Below are 19,393 nucleotides of genomic sequence, written 5' to 3' on the forward strand. Positions count from 1 at the left end.
GACCTTTTTATAAGCCGCTGTGCTCTGCGGTTACACAGGTGATTTGCTTTTCTGAAATCGCAATTCGGGAAATATTTGAGCCCAAATGTACATCATGTGTTGGACTTGTTTTTTTGTTGATGGTTTCATTTGCTATTATTATTTAAAAATAGTCTGTATACTCTTACAGAATCAAAACACTCTGAAAGTTCACTGTAAAAAGGCACATAAACTTTGTTTTTATGTAGCCTGACTGGTTTTATTTTATCTGTTGGAGTTTTAGAAACGTTCTGTGTCCAAAACTATAATCCAGATGGTTGGAGGCAGAAGGTTTGTTGCTTCTCCCAGGTTTTCTCAGGCGTCATTAATCGTCCTAATTTCATTTTTCAGTTGTCCTTCAATCTTTGAACGGTTCAGTCTGTTAAAGGAGGTTTGCGTGTTGTATGGGTACTTTACTTTAAACAGCATGTACCTCTCAGATCACAGGCTGGATTTCAGAGAGGACGACATGGATTTGTCTGCGTCTTGTAGGACTAAAAGCAACAGACAGTAGCAAATCGCAGTGTGCAGCATTTCCACACCTACTCCGGAATTTCGTCAAGATGTTAAAGGTAGAGATGAGAAAATAAGATAAGAAATATTCCCTTTTGGCCGAGGATTAAATACTTTATATTTCATTTGTTTTGATGGTCTCAAGGCAAGAATAACACTAGGTAAATATTGCTGCAAGCAGCTTTCCGTTGACATTTCCGAACACCAACTTTAACCCTAACCTTAACCTCCTTATCGCTAGGTGGCGGTATTAACATATTAAGTACAGTTTATGGTGACATGCTTTCCGAACCATTACTGATGAGCTACAGGAACCCGTTCTTGTCCTCTGTAATGAAAATGTGTCTCCGAGCGATATCATCTGGTGCAATTAACAGAACTTCCCCTGCACCTTCCCTGCCAAATCTCTGAAGCCTTGGTTGACCTCAGCTCGTAAATATTCTGCCTCATGGGCTGTTAAAAGACAGGAAATAGGGTAGAGGTGCGCTTGACCTTTGCCGAACTGTCTGCAGATCATTGCACAGGTCAGCTGTGGAAATATGCTGTTTGTTCACAACAGTGATTCTAGTGATCATGGCAGCAGTCACACAAAGACATTGGCATCTGAAGTGCATGGGAGAGGAAGAACCTCATTGCTTTATAATGTGACAAATACCACAGGGATCTTAAAGGGATACTTCACCCAAAAATGAAAATGCTGTCATCATTTACTCACCAAATCTGTATAAATGTCTTTGTTCTGATGAACACAGAGAAATATATTTGGAAGAATGATTATAACCAAAACAGATCTATTGACACCCATTGTAGGAAAAAATACAATAGTAGTCAAAAGTGCCCCAGAACTGTTGGCTGTCGTACATTCTTCAAAATGTCTTCTTTTGTGTTTAACAGGATAAAAACTATTAGAAATTATTATTCCTTCCGTGGTAGTCAATGGGGGCGAGATCTATTAGGTTACAAGCATTCTTTCAAATATCTTTCTCTGTGTTCATCAAAACATTTATACAGATTTGGAAGAACTCGAAGGGGAGTAAATGATGACAGAATATTCCCTTTAAAACACTATTGTTCTAAAATACCGGTATCGGTTTCAGGCCTGATACCAGCCTCATTTACTCGCACTCACTGCTTGGAAAATTCACAACATTTTCACAAAAAGAATACAAATGCAGACATCAGTATTGTTATCGGGGAGGAAAAAATATTGGTACTCTGTCTTTAAACAATGGTATCGGAGCGTCCATATAAAATAACATGACCTCGTCGCCTCCGAATTACAGTATAAGGTTCTATCTGACATTTTGTTCAAAATTGAGTTATTCACATATTCTTATTCTGTGAAGAATTATTTACATTATGCCATGTGTAAGTTTTGGGACTTTTTAAGAAAACAAAAAGGTTTTATCTATAAAATCGAATTATAATTTGGTGACATAAGGTTCTATTTGCAAGAGCCAATCAACACTTTGAATGCACAAAAGAGGACCAATCAGGATCGGCTTTCTTTGTCATGTGACCGGACTCCTCAGTGACGGGGAATATATGAGGAAACAATGTTTAAAAGAACCCTTAAGGTTGACTGTTTTATTGATGCTCTTGTCAACGAGAGCAGCTGAAACTACAGTATTTTGTTTGTTTTGTTGAGGAGATACATTTTTTACACTAGCCAGCAGCGCTAGCTTCTTTATACCTGTGTTCACATAGACTCTCATAATGCAGTTAATAACATCAAGAGTCTTGATTACAACAATAAACATTGTTTGTGTTGCTTGAAAATGTATTGATTTAATGATAGAACCTTATAAATCTCAAAATCAGGAGGATCTATCTGCCTTTGACCTGTTCTAAAAATATATGATATTGGACATTTAGAAGACACTTGAAGTCTCTGTCTTTGTATAAAATCATTTTTGCTTTATGAAATTCAAAGCTCAATATCTCAAAACTACTCGCAGACCGCAGATAGAATCTTATAATTCCAAGGCGACGTCTTGTTTCTTAAAGCATGTTTGCATTAATAGATGCTGAATACGTTGTTTTTCCCATCACCACCTGATTATTTCACTTTAGCAATAAAATGACGCTTCCAGTATTTTTATTTTGCTTGTTTGCCAGCTGCTCGTGACACAAATGTTTTTTAAATGACAAATGTAAAGGTTTTACTCATTAGTCGTGTATGAATTTGTTCAATTATATTTTAGGAAGCAGTCCAGCAGAAGGAAAATAAACTCAGGCAACATTTGCTCTCGCCAGTGTTCTCTTGCTCCTGTTAAAGCAGATGTATTGGCTTGACAGCTGCGGTGGAGGAAAACTTGCATTACACATGAGTGCTTCCAGATGGGAAGTTTTCAATCGGCCATCAGAAGGATCATAAATGTAGCAGTAAAATAGTCGACAGATCATTTATTGTGCAAACGTCCTAACTAATTGCTGCTCTTTCGTTTGACAGACAGGGAAAAGCATTCCGTTATCATATTGAGTCTACTGTTTATGTCATTCATATCAGTTTATAAGATTAAAGAAAATGAGAACATTAGTGATACTGCGATGAGACGCTGACAGCACTGCAAATCTTTACCTTAACAGGTTTCAAAGCTGAACAAAAATCTGCCGTTGAGCACATACCTACAAATCTGTGTTAAAGTGTTAAAGTGTTCACATGTTGTGCTTTCCTTGGATGCACACGGTAAGCAAATAATAATGATTTACAATGTGAACTGCTGAGTCTGACGTTCAATGACTTTGACACATAAGGAAAACTTTACAAAAAACAGACAACAGTGATTTATAATTGCTGATTTCAATCGTTTAAGCGTCTTTTTTACATTGTTCTTTGGAAATCAGTGAGTGAGTTTCCACGGACACAGAGGATCAGATTTATATCCGTTGCGCTCATGTGCATATTGGCAAGGGGCTGAAGTCCTAGAATAACACCTGTTAAACTGGACCGCTTTGAAATGGCTGTTTATCTTTGTTTATTGTGATGCTGATTCCACAGAAGGCCGATAGGTCTCTCCGTTTGACCCAATCACTTTTGTCATGCTCGTATTATGACAGAGCCACTACACAAACTCCACGGCCTCTGAAATGGGTTTATTCTTCATATAGACAGACAGCGGCGATGTCACAATTCCGCGATGCGCTTCACCACGATACATATCGCGATAAAATTGATTCATGATTTATTTCTACAAAAACGTTGAGACTTTTAATTTAAAATCAAATCAAAAAGGAATAATACAAAAGTCTCGTGGTGTGTGCTTTTCTTGGATATTTTGACATTAAAGAAATGTGAGTTTTAGTTTGCAGACTTGAATCGTCACATATCCGTAACAGTCAGCGGTGTAGAGCTGGCAGACTGTTTTCTCCTCATTTATTTGTTTGGTCTGTTCATGAAACCTTAGTTAACCTAAACTTTACAACGGATTGAGTGTTTCTGGACTAAAACATTACTTTCTTTCTTTCCAGCATCAACAATAAGCTCCAGCAGCCCGAGGCGGCATCAGGAGTTCTGGAATATGCCATGAAGCATTTCGGTGAACTGGTAAGAGCTTTAAACCCTCCAACAATCTGCCTGTAGTCCTTAATGCATTGATTTAAGATTAAAGATCACTTTAACCCTTGTTGTCGTGGCATAGGAAATACGGTTTCCACTCGTTTCAATTGAGACGCCTTATGAACAATGCATATTCATATCAAACATTTAAGCGAAACTTTGTGTGCACTACAGTCTCTCCGACATCCACAATTTAATTATTCTTAAAAAATTAGCTACCAGGACATTTGGGATTTTTATTTTTTTTCCTGCGCATGCCATGACTGTATAATAGCATTGATTGTAGTTTGACTGTGGCATCTGATCAGGAAGCTGTGGTGTGCAATGTCAGACTTAAAGGGATCGTTCACCCAAAAATGATGGAAAACTGTCATCATTTACTCACCTGGCTTTCTTTCTTCTGCAGAACACAAAAGAAGAATGTTGATAACCGAACAGCCGTGGCAGCCATTGACTTCTATTGTATGGACACAAAACAATGCAAGTGAATGGCTGCCGTCGCTGTCAACAACATTTTTCTAAATATCTTCTTTTTTGTTCTGCTGAACAAAGAAACTCATACAGGTTTGACATGACAAGAGGCTGAGTAAATGATAACATTTTATTTTTGGGTGTGAACTTTAAGTTAACTTTTTTAAGCAACACTCGTCAGACATCATTATTATAAATATACTTTATCATCATGAAAATACAGCGATAGAATATATTCCTGGAACTACTAGTGTAAATGGTACTCCTGCGGATTCAGCGTTTCTGTGCTAGAGCGGCCTCTGGCTTTTGGATGTTTTGGCATTTTACCGTACTTCATTGAGAAACTGAGCATAAGAATCGCACGATATATCGCTATACGTAGGTCGCCGGCCATATTTGAACGGTGGTAGCCGATCTGTGTTTGCCACGTCTGCAGTTTTCCTGTGGAATTTGTTGCTGCGGGTTGTTTTTTCCGCAGGTTAACAGTGGAGAGACTTTGTTATTTAGCCGTCAGTCTTAAGATGCCTTTATTTATGAAAGTTAAGTTCTGTTACTTGGACTAGGGACATTAGGCTAGTGGTGATGGATTTTATAACATAGATCTGGCAACCCTGAAGACTGAAGAACAGCTGACTATAGTTATGCATGTGTATGATTACGAAAACTTATTTACTGTTGTGTAATTTTTTTTTAAACTAACACATGACCGAAAGGTCAAGATCCCGGATGCAGGCGGCCGAAATGAGCTTCCTCCGCAGGGTGGCTGGGAGATCCTTAGAGATAGGGTGAGAAGCTCAGTCACCCGGGAGGAGCTCGGAGTAGAGCCGCTGCTCCTCCACATCGAGAGGGGTCAGCTGAGGTGGCTTGGGCATCTGTTACGGATGCCTCCTGGACGCCTTCCCTGGAAGGTGTTCCGGGCCCGTCCGACTGGGAGGAGACCCCGGTGAAGACCTAGGACACGCTGGTGGGACTATGTCTCCCGGCTGGCCTGGGAACGCCTTGGTGTCCCCCCGGAAGAGCTACAGGAAGTGTCTATGGTGAGGGATGTCTGGGCATCTCTGCTTAGACTGCTGCCCCCGTGACCCGGCCTCGGATAAGCGGAAGAAAATGAATGAATGAATGAATAACACATTACAACAGCGAAAGCGTATCCTCATATCTAAAATTCAAATCCTTGTGGTTTTTTACAGCCATGATTGCGTGGTGTTGTAGCATTCTAGCGAAATGTGAGTGACGTCAGTGGACCGTTCCAAGATGGCGGACACGGCTACATGCCTGGACCCCTCGTACAAGGCATCTAGTTACATATATCTATGCCTGCAACATCCTTGTCATAACATCCACTGTAAATCAAGGCTTCACTGTACTTATTGCTTTTCTAAAACAGTTATTTCATATACGTAGCGCGGTTTAATACACAGCAAATAAAATGTAAAGATATTAATAAAACAAAAAGATTGCTCCACCAAACAGTGAAGTTCCTCAGAAAAAGCAAAGCGGTTGCCAGGCAACACAGACTCAGCAATTTCAAGTGGTGCAGTGACACTTATGTTGTGTAATGTGGTCAGCTGTATGTTTGTGGGAGTTTAACAATGGCTTAGAACAAGACACAACCAATCAGAATCAAGGACAGAACTAACCTTTTATATAGCGAGGTGAGGTACATTAATGCCAGAGGAGGTGCAGCTAATGTTCTGCCACATCTGTCTTTGGTCTGTGCTATCTGTCTTTCCATCTGATGGATCACGTTGCAATCAAGAAAAGTTTACAAATGGCTTCATTTATCTGTGAAAGGAACATTTTTGTTTTAAGTACGTGTTGACGTGTTTTGATGCATCTTTTTATGTATGAGGCGTAGTTCTTCCCGTCCTCCGAGTGTCTTCTGCTGTCCAGACGGACACAGTCCAGATATGAAATAACTTTGGAAGACGTGCGTTCATTTTTCCACGTTTCTTGCATAACTCCGCAGACAGGCTTTCTTTGTTAAGATGTGATTGCGTCTCTCTAAGATTCCTAATTGTGCATGACTGGATCGTCATATTCGTCAAAGGATTGTGACTAATTTAAACTAATGGGAAAGTGTTTGTAAACATGGACACGGCAGTTATGTTAAGCACTTGTAATTCTTCGTTTTTTTCTGAAGCTTTTTAAAAGATTCGCTTTTGTACCCTTTTGAACCTTATTGGGCCCAAATGACACCCAGATGTGTCTTAATCCGTATGAAAAATGAGTGAAAAACTGTGAATTTCAAACTACCTATTTGTATTGTGTCTGGTAGATGCGCTACATCTCACATGGGCTCACGGCCAACTTGAAAATAAACTCTCTGGGTTCTCTTATATCAAATGTTGGAAGAGCAGTTGAAACCATTCAAGTGGCTGTCTGCTTTCCCAAGGGTTGCCAGTGTGTAAGATTGGAGTTCTTCATTGTTTGGTGTCATGATACTTGATAGTTGATGGATATGTGGTTTACTGAATTTGGGTTTCAAGCAAATTCTTCTCTTTCCCCCGAAAGAAAACTTCTTTTGATCTCGGTTCTCTTTGCGTTTTCAGTAACATGTGCGCTCTGTTGCAGTTTAATTGTTGTCATCATCATCATCATACGTTATTGTTTTTTGTAACTACAGGAGATTCAAGCCACCTGGTATGAGAAGCTCCACGAGTGGGAAGATGCTCTGGTCGCCTACGACAAAAAAATCGACATGAACAAAGAGGACCCCGAGCTTATCCTGGGTCGCATGAGATGCCTGGAGGCGCTAGGCGAATGGTACATACATGCACACATAGACACACAATAATCTCCCCGTGTGTTATTAATCTGGCATCTGTGACAGGGGGTGGTCTTATGTCACTGGACAGAATAGACAGCTCTATGTTTTTAAGCAGGCAGTTCCAACTGTTACCTAACGTCAGATGTCATCATTTACCCTTTCAGTTTTCAGCTTGTGCCAAATATGTGATGTGTGACCTTGCATCTTTTCGAACAGTGACAGCTTCTTGGTTAAAGTACCCAAAAAACATATTTTTTTGATAGAAAAAGTACATGCCAAACACAAGCTGTGAAAGGTTGAAAGGGAAACAGACTGCACAATATTACAGCATGGAAAGCTGGTTTCCCTGTCAAAACCTCTTATCACATCAAGCGTTTTCCTGCAGAATATTCCAGCGGTGAAATATCGTTCCTCTCGATATGAATCGCACAGCAAGGTGAGCGTTTGATCGCATGACTAAAGCGTTGTCCGGCTCCGCCCCTGCAGACATGCCCTGATGGTTTCTGACAGCGTTCCTGCTGCCCACTGAAAGGAAAATCCTGCTTTTTCCTTCGTTTTTGGGAAGAGAGAGAGTGTGTGTGGAATACTAACTGGCCGGATTCGTTCACGGGTTGCAGTTATTCCAAACCCACTAATAGACAAGAAACTATAAGACAGGAAATATAAGAGAAGAGGATTCGGGAAATCACATGAGCACCAGACTCGAACTTTAGCTGTTCACTGAATCTCGTTTCTAAAACCATGGGAGGACATTTGAGGGTGTCACTGGCAATGTCGTCTGAAAGTCAAAACACTTGAATTATGTACTGGAAATGAATAAAATGTCAAATTAAAGTTAAATTGAAATAAAAATAAATGAACCCTATGTAATGAAAAAAACATTGCTAAAAATATATATATTTTAAATGTACATTTAAAGAAAAATGAGATCAAACTGCAGTTGGTTTGTTTTGATTCAAGCCATAATAAGTCATTAAAAATACAGCTAACTAACACGATAACATCATACAATGTTTTTTTTTAAAGAAAAGGTAAAAGTTGAGTTATCTCATTTCGGAAACAAACTCTTCATATATAATACAAATAAAAGCTGATTCTAAATATAAGTAAACCTGGAATGGTGCTGTAGTAAAACAACTTAAAATAACTGGATTGTAGACTAAGCATCATTTTTTTCATTATTCCATAAATGATCATAATAATAATAATAATTTGTATTTATATAGCGCCTTTCCAAAACCCAAGGTTGCTTTCCAAAGTCAATATAAGAACAATCCCCGAAAAAACTTCAGAGTTGAGTTTCTAGCCTTGACAAATACACATATATGCCTGAAGCCCTTTATTAGATGCTTCAGGTGTGTTTGTTTAGGTTTGCTTGACTGGTAGAACATGGCACCAGCAGTGCCACTGAGATTCACAGGGTATGAACTTACAAAACAGATCCTGTTACTTGCCAGATGTGGTAAACTGTTAGAGGAAAAATCATTTTATTCAAAGAGGAAATATAAACTGTTTTTCAGCAACTTTTGTGCATATATCAGTACAAACTTGAAAGCGGCTGGTCTTTTAATGGGTTATGTCAAATATGTCAGACACCCTGTTTTATTTGCTGCGACAGAAAGTATTGCAATATTTTCCGAATGTACTCCAAGGGAGAAAGGGAATTGCTGTTTACTATTGGTAACACTTTTCAAGAAGTAAACCTAGTTTGTCAGCATTTATTAATCTTTGTTAAAGTCCCAGTGAAATAAAAAATGACACTGCCTATTTTTTTCATGAGATATTGCAGCGTTTATTGTAAATAGTTTATCAATGCGTCATTCTCCTGTTAAAATTTGTGAAATTCCATTTCACTCGGAAAGGCATAGAAATACAAAAGTAAAAGCGATCGCAAATTTCAGTTCGGGGGACTTTAATGTTAGTTAATATAAAATCATTTGTTCATATTAGTTCATGATGATCGACTTTTAGAAACATGTTAGGAAATGCTGAAATGAACATGAACTAAGATAAATCTTAACCTCCATGAGTATTTGAGCTCAAACAGATACACTTTGCTGTAATTGTATATTAAGCACTTGAGGGGTACCTAAAGCCGCTCATATCGCTGCGATTACATTCCACGATATGCATTACACAACGACCCATAAATGAACGTGTGATGATGCATGTATGTAGAATCAATGTGTACGTGTGCATAACTCAAGCATTAGTGTTGACACCGCACACCGGCCTACCTCATCCAACTTCTGCAGTGTTTTTGTTTGGGGGGTGAAATATCCACTAGACATTCCATTGCAGTGAGTGATCGACTGTTCCCGTGTTAAGGTAGTGGATACCTTTTTCCTGTCTCGCTGTTAATGTGCGTCTTTGTGTTACGGGCCGACTGCAGCTTGGAACCTTGTATTTTGCAAGGCCCCATAAGTAATGTGTTCTCCAGACGGCTGGTAAAGCTCTCCCCCCCACGTCCTCTTTAAACCATCTGCATGGTCTCGCCAGGTTCATCTCGGGGCCTCTTTCGTCACAACCCCCACGCTCGGCTTGTCTGTGTGTGTATGTCAGATGGTGCACTGTAAGTCTCTGAGGGCCTGTTTGTTCCAACGGCGGGACGATACTACATGTGATATGATGTCATGACTCCTTTGCAGTTTATCACAGGCCGAGTGAAAAGTGCATGGTGTGTTACGGACAGAAGCTCGCTCAGGAGTAACTGACCTTTCACTTTCCTTCATCGCTCTTGCTCTTTATGGAGTGTGAAAGGGAACGCGGATGCTTTCCCAGAAATAATCGTTCAGGACCAAGATTTCATTTCATTCTTGAGGATAGCACAGGGACACCAGAGTACATTTGTTTCTCACTAAATAAAGAGTCACGGTTATTATGGTTAGATAAACTATTATAATATGTATGTGTATTGAAATATAAAAACAATATTTACATAAAGAATCTATTATATATAAAGAAAATGAGGAATAGCTGAAACAAAATGTTAGGTAAACTTAAACTAAACTAAATGAATCTTTTGACTGTGTCTCTTTGGAAGACATTCAGAATAGCGTCTATGTATTTTGCATTACGTTCGGTTCAATCCCTAAACCATGAATAAAGTGAACTGTGGCTGATCCTTTGACACTTGCCTGTGTAAATGAGAATATACTTCATACCCAGAATAAGAATGGTTTGTTTTGTCTGTCTGTGTGTCAGGGGTCAGCTGCACCAGCAGTGCTGTGAGGAGTGGACTCTTGTCAGTGAGGAGACTAAAGCCAAGATGGCACGCATGGCAGCGGCTGCCGCATGGGGACTTGGTGAGGGGAACACAACGCTCACATACTCAGACACGGAAAGAAACTTGTTAGGGACTGTAGCAAAACTAGGTCAAAGTTGAGGAATTCACAAAGTAAGTTTATCTGCTGGTTTTCATTCCAACGGACAATTTTGTCTCAATTGTGTTAGTTTTGGCAGTCCACTACACCGCTGAAATTTCAGCCTTTGTGTAACTTCTGTTTATTTAAACGTAATCGCATGATCACATTAAAGTACTTGTTCTATAGGTTCTTATGGATACTCAAGGATCCGGTCTGATTATAAAATACGCTGAATGGCACCTCCGTTATCAATAAGAATAATAGACATTAGCCTGACACTGACACATATGTTTATGTTTCTTTCAAAGAAGACTATTCTATCCATATGTCTTACCTTAAAGGGATAGTTCAACCGAGAAGAAACACTTATGGCTTTCTTTCTTTGAAAGAACCAAAACAGAATATCTTGAAAATGTTATTCTGTTTGTGTGCATTTGCGGAGGCAGTGCGTGGCATCTTTACTCAAAAGCACTTAAATAATAAAACAACAAATATCATTTTCATGCATAAATGTGACTTTGTTGTGTTTCCGTGTGTGTTTGTCAGGGCACTGGGACAGTATGGAGGAATACACCTGCATGATCCCGCGTGACACTCACGACGGAGCGTTCTACCGTGCTGTGCTGGCTTTACACCAGGACCTCTTCTCATTGGCTCAACAGGTATGACACAACGAATAGGCATTATTAAATGAGCCGGATGATCTTGTTATTCAACATGTACAAATGTACAAACCGTGGAATGAGACGGTCGAGCCCGAACAGAGATGTTTGAGGAAAAAAGGGTTTGAGTCAGAGATGACGAACACAACGGTTGACGTGCTGCGTTGTCTCACAGATGTTACGTAATATCGCTTCAAGGCTAGCCTGCTGTTTGCACGCACAATAATAATCGAGGTTCTTTTCCCTGCGTACGTGTGTGAGAGCACACGTGTAGAAAACACTGGTCGCACTCGCAATGAGACCCGATACACGTCTGTCATTTACAGTAACATCCCACTTGTGCCGGATGTGGTGACAAAGACCCGTTTGTATCGTCTTCTCTGTGCACGTCTCGGCATCACTTCAGTCCTGCGCTGGAAAGAAAAGATTCACAGAATGGGATCCAGATGGAGTCATTCTGAAGGGTTTGTTAAAAACGCGTCTTCTGATGAAACATTAACTCACGATATCATCTGCTAAGTGTAGTGAGCCGAGACGGGTATCACTGTTGTGTTATTGCAGATCGATTACTTTCCAGTATTACTACACATAAACGTAGGTGTTGTAGTATGACCGTAGAAGCGCATGTTTCCAGCGTCTTTGTTGTTTTAATGGGATCTGGTTTGGATTGACACATAAGTTTAGCCAAGCGGTTGTTATGAAACAAGCAGCAGGTTTACGTGCCCTGCGTGTAGACTGCCTTTATGACCGCCCTGTCTTCCGTATCCTGACACCAGCACCCCGTCAAGCCTGCCAGTTTTGATGTTTATTGGATATTTTTGCGTAAAAACATACAAAATGTGTCCGAGCAAAAGCGAATGGGAAAAGTTTGATAATGGTTGCGCGAGGGTCATCTGTCTGGTGCTTTTATAGCAGGTAATTAAAATAACATGTCAGTGGGACTTATCATAAACCTGTCTTCAGAAGACAGCCAGAGCTCACACAATACAGCCCTTCTTCTGACACGCTCACACTCGCGGGCGGCCTGCTGCCATCCAGTCATAGAAAGCATGGAGACGGGTAACTATTACTTTCTGTCTCTCTCTCTCTCGCTGGCTCGTCATTTTGGAAACTGCCCAGTTAGACTGTGCTAACACACTGTTATTGTCTACTCTGTAAGTCCGTTACATCTGTTTAGCGTTACGTAAGTTGAAATAGATTTTTTCGTGGTTACGTAATGGTTGTCTGTGTTTGTTCATAAGACTCCCGCTGTGTGTGTCGTATGTGATAATTTAGCCCTCACGGTAGCTGAAGGTGTGAAGACTGGCTGGCTCCTTGCGGCGTGTGTGTGAGGGACAAGGAACAGCAATAGTTAGTTTGTTTGCTGGGCCAAGCATCAGTCTTTTCTATTGCTTACATTCATGGTTATGCATTTGAAGATGTTTTTCTTTCACGTCTTACATTGGAGGAACGCAAGTTACACATAGAATCGAATAATGAAGGGGTGAGCCACCCGACAACACCCTAGCAACTTCATAGCAACCTGCTAAAAGCAGTCAGAACATGGCTTTGTGGTCTCAGTGGAGTAACGTTTCTTGTGATTTCAGTGCATTGATAAGGCCAGAGATCTGCTGGACGCTGAACTCACCGCTATGGCTGGAGAGAGTTACAGCAGAGCGTACGGGGTAAGAACACACAGAGGTGTCATTTCATCTGCGATCAGTACACAAACATAGATGATAGAGATGTCATCGACTAAAACACACATCCTCTGGCACATAAATGTCTTTTTTTATGAATGTACTGGACGTCCGTTTCATATAATGTGAATCAAATGCACATGTAAATAAAGCTTTTTCTTTAGAATTAGTGTTCGAGATCTTTGTGTTTTCTCTTTATGTGTCAGGCCATGGTGTCGTGTCAGATGCTGTCTGAGCTAGAGGAAGTGATCCAGTATAAACTGGTTCCCGAGCGCCGGGACATCATCAGGGAAACATGGTGGGAGAGGTTGCAGGTAAACCGCTATCTACAAAATGTATATAAATCCATGGGACAAAATTTGACGGTGATTTAGAAATGATATTTACACTTTTGCCAAAAGAGACAGCCTGACTGTAAAATCCTAAACAAGCAGCACGTTTTTATGGTTTGTCAGGTGTTTGCCTGTGCAGTTTATTTGAGCTCTCATTTGTCTCTTCAGTGACACAGTTCACAAAGCTGTAGCTCAGTTCACATGTGAACACGCTGGATAAAGTCGAAATCAGACCGATATGATTTCAGTCTGTGTTTTAAAATGTGTTACGACATTATAAAATATCAGCTAAAGGTGAACGTTTCAAGTGTTTGTGAATGTGCTCAGTGGTCACAATAGTACTTCAATTTGATGATGCAAATGTACAGAGCCGAAAATACAGAGAGACGCAAAAGAAATCAAGGGAGAAAAAAAGAAATTGTTATTTTTTCCCATTGAAACATTATAATAGCTACCACATGTTCATACGTATAAAACTCCACAGTTGAAGGATCATTATTCAGATTGTGAATGCGAAGAATAGCTGGGAAAAGCATTTACAGCTTAAAAATCTGGTACAGAACAATATCTGAGTGTTTTAATGTCCTTTTATTTGAGAGGCACGTGAAAGCAATGAAAAGCAGTATGTGCTTTTAATATACACTATATATGTGGAACAAAAACATACCTCTGAATGTATGATCAAATGATTTGTATATGGTTTTGCACATCATCATAATTCACAAATATGCATAATATTGCCTGATGGGACACACAGCAGACCTCATTTGACCTCCTGTGTAATCACTTTACTCATCTCTCAATGTGATTGGCTTTTTTCATCCTCGATTATTGACACATCTTACTCTGTTGAAATCGAAAATGCGAAATATGGAACTAATAACAAAACATACGCGTGCGGAAAACAAGGATGACGGGAACTGACTGTTCAATATCTGCTTCCAGGTTTCCATCTCACCTGCCGGTAAAAGCACAACATTCCTTTCCATCAATAACTCCCAACAGACATCAGCACACTATTTTTACTGTTACAGTAAAAAATCTTGAGACTTGTCAAGTCAAACTAGCGTTTCATCCAAAATACCTTTTAAATATGAGGCACTAATGTGCGGAAATAATACAACTGAAAACTGCTGGTGGTGTGGTCAGAGGGCTGTTTGACCTTCCATCTGCTGGCTATCCTCACCGGTGTCGTCCTACATCAACATCCCGTCCTGTCCTGACTGACGTCATGTGTGAAAACAGTTTCTGTTCGCCTTGACATCAGCTCAGCGGGCTGCTTTGACTTTCCGCGTCGGCTCGCGTGACTTATGCCGCTGGGACAAATCAAACCGATAATAGTGTGCACTAATGCTCCCGACCTGCAGACTTTTCCATTCATAAAGGAAGGTGTGGGAGTGAGATGCAGAATGGCTGAAGACCAGAGCTGATGTTTTGTTGATGGAAAACATGTTGGCCAGAGGTTCATTAGTCTAGGACACCAGGCTCTTTTCTGTTAGTAAGAGAGGTGAACTGGTAACCTTACACAACCCCTTCCCATCTAGAGTTACAGTTCTTGGCCAGAACAAGCGTACCCCGACATCAGTCTGGCTGGCTCTACATGTCCGGATGTTTGTTTTCAACACCCTTTTCTGTTGTGTGTTTCCAGGGCTGCCAGCGGATCGTGGAGGACTGGCAGAGGATCCTGATGGTGCGCTCTCTGGTCATCAGTCCACATGAAGACATGAGGACGTGGCTGAAGTATGCCAGCCTCTGCGGGAAGAGCGGACGACTGGTAAGATGCACTCCTCTGGGATTTACTTTCAACTCATTGTGTAACACGTCGTAACCTCCTGTGTAGCCACCCCACCAACATCAGAGACCGCTTGAGAAAAAAATCTTCGTTGCGCAAGGTGTAAATAACTTCCAGAATGTGACACGGTGTTTGGAACCTGACAGGATCCGTGTTTACTCTGAACCACGTTGGCCCTGAATTGTTTCTGCAAAATTAACTTTGTTGTGGAAGTCCGTAAAACCCCGGAGATACTGTTAGCATCTCTAGTGTCGCAAATAACATCTTCGCTCGTAGGTGCACAGTTTGTCATGTAACGTCCTTTCGTGTGATTGGTTGATTTCGTCTTAAGGCGAGGCAGTCCCCAGTCCTGATCTGTGACGCCCATATAAACCCAACGAACAAATCAGATACATTTTTTGATGGAGGCTTTTTGACCCAATAACTTTCAACATTTAGCTAGTCAAACGCTGACCTCTTGCTTTTAAATACATGAGCTTGTAAAGTAACATTATGACCTTTGACCTGCTGTGTCAATCACAGGAAGCCACTGAAAGAAAGCGGTGTATTATGGGATGAAAGATGGCTAACGAAAGCTGTGTTCCTGTGGGCTTCCTATGGGCTCACAGCTCAGGACTGGGGACTGCCTTGCCTAGAGAGGCTTATTTTACTGGCAATTCAACTGTTTATTTACAAAGTGCTAGATATCTAACAGACGGCTCTTTGTGACCCGGAGAGCTTCAGGTCTCAGGGTCGAGGGTAAGACGTCAGTGTGTTGACTGTGGTCTCCTGGGGGATACTCACGAAAGCCCGCTTTCCGATATGTTTAACAAGTTGTTTTAGATAAAAGATGTTTAAAGGCATTCAGTCTAAACTTTGTCTGACAATTTTATATGTTTTTGGACAATTTATCAAAGCAAGACCTTAAAAAATTAATGCTCGTAACCATCTGAAAATGTCAATAGCATAGCATGTTTTTCTACAAATACAGAAGCCGTGATGATGCGTAAGCATGTGTTCATCACACATAATGAGACATTAATGAAGTACATCTTAATAGAAAGTTGTAAATGTTCAAATAGGTTTTTATTAAGAAATCTGCTAACCCAGTGCTGGCAAATGCGTTTCTACAAACTCAAATCAATCTTAATGTAAAAATAATTCATTCATTTTTATGATACATTCATATTTTTTGCATTTTGAGTAGAATTGAACATTCACATATTTTCTCAAGAAAATGTCGATGTTTCTCAAGAAAATGTTTCAATAGTTATGTGAGAATTGCCCATCTCAGATTCCTCTTTACACATTGCTCGTGTTGTCTGAAATCCTACACAAAATGATGCTGATCTTTAATCTGTGTGTGATCCTCAGGCTCTGGCTCATAAGACTCTGGTTCTTCTGCTGGGTGTGGATCCGTCCAAACAGCTGGACCATCCTCTGCCCACCGCTCACCCTCACGTCACCTACGCTTATATGAAGTACATGTGGAAGAGCACTCGCAAGGTAAACCCAATGTCCCTCACAGCTATCTCTGTTGGAAACATGGAATACTGCTTAACTTTACGTGTTTGACATTTCCAGCTCAAAGGATGAATTAATGTATCACAGTTCTCTCGGTTGTGAATCAAAAAGAATACGATTTTATTTGGTTTAAAACTGTGTTCATGTTATGTAAGCGAATGTGTTATTCTGAAAGGTAATATGTGTTTCCGAGGTTAAGGCAGAATCATGAGATTTACATCCTCCGTTTAGTGTGTCAGAAGAGGGACGCTCAACTGAAAAGAACAGTATTGAATTTTGGGAGAACTCGCGCTCTGCCAGCAGCGATCCACGTGCCGACCCATACAAACCCAAGAGTAGACAGACTCCCTTACTTGAAACATTACTTTTTTTAAGATGGAAAGATCCCTCTGCTTTACATCTGGCTTTCCCTATTCCCATTACTGGCCCTCTTTGTTTCTCTCCACACGTGCCGTGAACCGCTGTCACCTGTTGCATAAGGGCAGCTGACACACGGCCAAGTAGAAATTCGTTATATCCAACTTTTTCCTGCGCCCCGTGATGCTTTGCGTGAAGTTGCGGGGTACCTGTACGATGTAAATGAACATTTCTCAGTTTTGTCTAGTCATTTACAGCAGAATGTGAACTCGCACATTGCTTGACAGAGCAAACAGTGTATTGTAAAGCAAAGCATTACACAGATAAAGCCTGTGCCTTACCACCAGGAGAACATTACATTTGACAAACATTAACCAAAGCTCATGCTGCCAACAAGAAGGATGTGCAAGAAATACCCGCAGCTTTCCAACAAGTTCATCATGTTTACTGCCTGTTTTTATGAAAGATTTACATGCAACACACTTTTTGTTTGCTTGAGATGTTAGAGGCAGTATATCACAGAATGAATGAAAATCAAACTTTAACAATAAGTTCGGGGAATTTAAGTGAAATGATTCAAATGTAGAAGTTCAGCGTTTTTGAAAGGGCGGTAACATCACGTCAGCGGTTCATTAAAGAAGTGTTGTGTTTGCGAGAGATTAAGTAAGTGTCAGGCAAAACTCGAGAGCTGCTCCTGATCCACAGCACAGCGTTGTGTTGACATTCCTGGCATCAGCTTCACTGCTTTATTCCTCAAACAGATGAAAATACAACACATGGAATTTCTGACACATCTTGTGCTGTGGTCAGTTTTGTAACGCATGCTTTCCCATGTGACTTCTGTTCACAGTTGCTTAACCCTGCACACCTGTGCGGTTCTCAAATGTGAATGGTTGTTGACCGCAGATGACCCAACTCAAAATGCTCAGACTTGTGCAATGGGGCTTTATTTGGTTATACTGTATATTTAAGCTTCGTGACAGACTCTGGTTGTAGGTAATGGGCTTTGTAAAATCTCATTCAGTTCCATAAAGCTTCGGGCAATAATAGCAGTGGATTCAAAACAAAGCGTCATCATCTTATCAATTACTGAGATGAGCCTTCATTCTACACGTTTTGTGTTGTGTTTGTGTATAATATACTTTTTATTTCCTCTTTTCTAGATTGATGCATTCCAGCACATGCAGCACTTTGTTCAGGGGATGCAACAGCAAGCGCAGCACGCCATCGCTGCTGAAGACCAACAACACAAACAAGAGCTTCATAAACTCATGGCACGGTCAGTATCGCACACGCAAACACACACCAACCAATTTGTGACTTAAAGGTCCAATGTGTCATTTTATGGAGATCTATTGACAGAAATACACTAACAATCACTGCGTCCGAAATGGGATACTTCCATACTATATAGTGGGCAAAAAATGATAATTCAAAATCATGAATAGTATGTCCGAAACCACAGTATGCTAAACACAGTAGGCGAGGAAATACCCGGATGGTCGTGTACTTCATGAGTGTGGATCGGATGGACACTTCTCTATCCCATGATGCCACGGGAGCTGAGCAACGGTCAAATTTCAAAAGTAAATCAAATAAATATGGCGGAAAACTTTAAGGCGGACGTCAGTTTTTAATGAAAGTGCCAATACATTCATTTCTCGTGACTAAATTGTGTTTTTATCAACGCTCAGATGTGGGTTGTTGTTAATATGTCATAGGTCAAAGAGCATACGGTTCACAGGACAGTAAAACATGGCGGACGCAGTATGTCCCAAATGTATTCATACTACTCCCATTCATACCTGTCAACATTGAGACGGGAGAAATATGAGAAAATATTTAAAGGGGATGATAGCGGGATAGCAAGGTAAAATACAGGACTTTCCCGGCCAAAACGGGATACTTGACAGGTATGCTCCCATTTATACTATATAGAACGTATTGTTTTAACGGCCGATAGGTAGGTACTTACTGTCACAGTATGTGATTTCAGACGCAGCGTAAGTCTTCATATGTTTTTAGAATCTTGAATTAGCTTTTTCTGTCTACATACACCACGGGACCCCTTACATGGAATTCGCCACGTTGTTTCTACAGTAGCCCTAAACGGACAAAGGGCTCTACAGAGCATGTTTCGTAAATACGTTATGTCCTTTAACGAAGAAGCGTAAACGTGACGACATCTTAGTTCTGGGTTGAGTAATACAGTGTAAGCAGGGGAGATTTGACCATTTGGCCACTTCCAGTGTCCTTGTGTTTATGCACATGTATTCAAACTGCATGTTGTTTGTTTTCTAAAACCTTGTAAGAACTGTTTTGCTCGCAAATTCTTCCAGACCCATCTGCTCTTCTAGGACATGATGTGTGTT

The 19,393-nt window shown here is 40.5% G+C and overlaps 1 protein-coding gene across 1 annotated transcript in view; it reads left to right on the forward strand.

Moving 5' to 3' along the window:
• The window catches only part of mtor (mechanistic target of rapamycin kinase), a 74,001-nt gene that overhangs the window by 40,788 nt on the left and 13,820 nt on the right, over window positions 1–19,393 (forward strand). The window contains exons 29-37 of the mRNA XM_079467425.1: window positions 4,003–4,078; window positions 7,188–7,327; window positions 10,536–10,636; window positions 11,243–11,358; window positions 12,945–13,022; window positions 13,244–13,351; window positions 15,018–15,143; window positions 16,515–16,646; window positions 18,185–18,300. Coding sequence (XP_079323551.1) covers window positions 4,003–4,078; window positions 7,188–7,327; window positions 10,536–10,636; window positions 11,243–11,358; window positions 12,945–13,022; window positions 13,244–13,351; window positions 15,018–15,143; window positions 16,515–16,646; window positions 18,185–18,300 — 993 coding nt within the window. The remainder of the gene's footprint in view (window positions 1–4,002; window positions 4,079–7,187; window positions 7,328–10,535; window positions 10,637–11,242; window positions 11,359–12,944; window positions 13,023–13,243; window positions 13,352–15,017; window positions 15,144–16,514; window positions 16,647–18,184; window positions 18,301–19,393) is intronic.

This window comes from Barbatula barbatula (assembly GCF_947034865.1).
Source record: "Barbatula barbatula genome assembly, chromosome: 11".
NCBI lineage: Eukaryota > Metazoa > Chordata > Actinopteri > Cypriniformes > Nemacheilidae > Barbatula > Barbatula barbatula.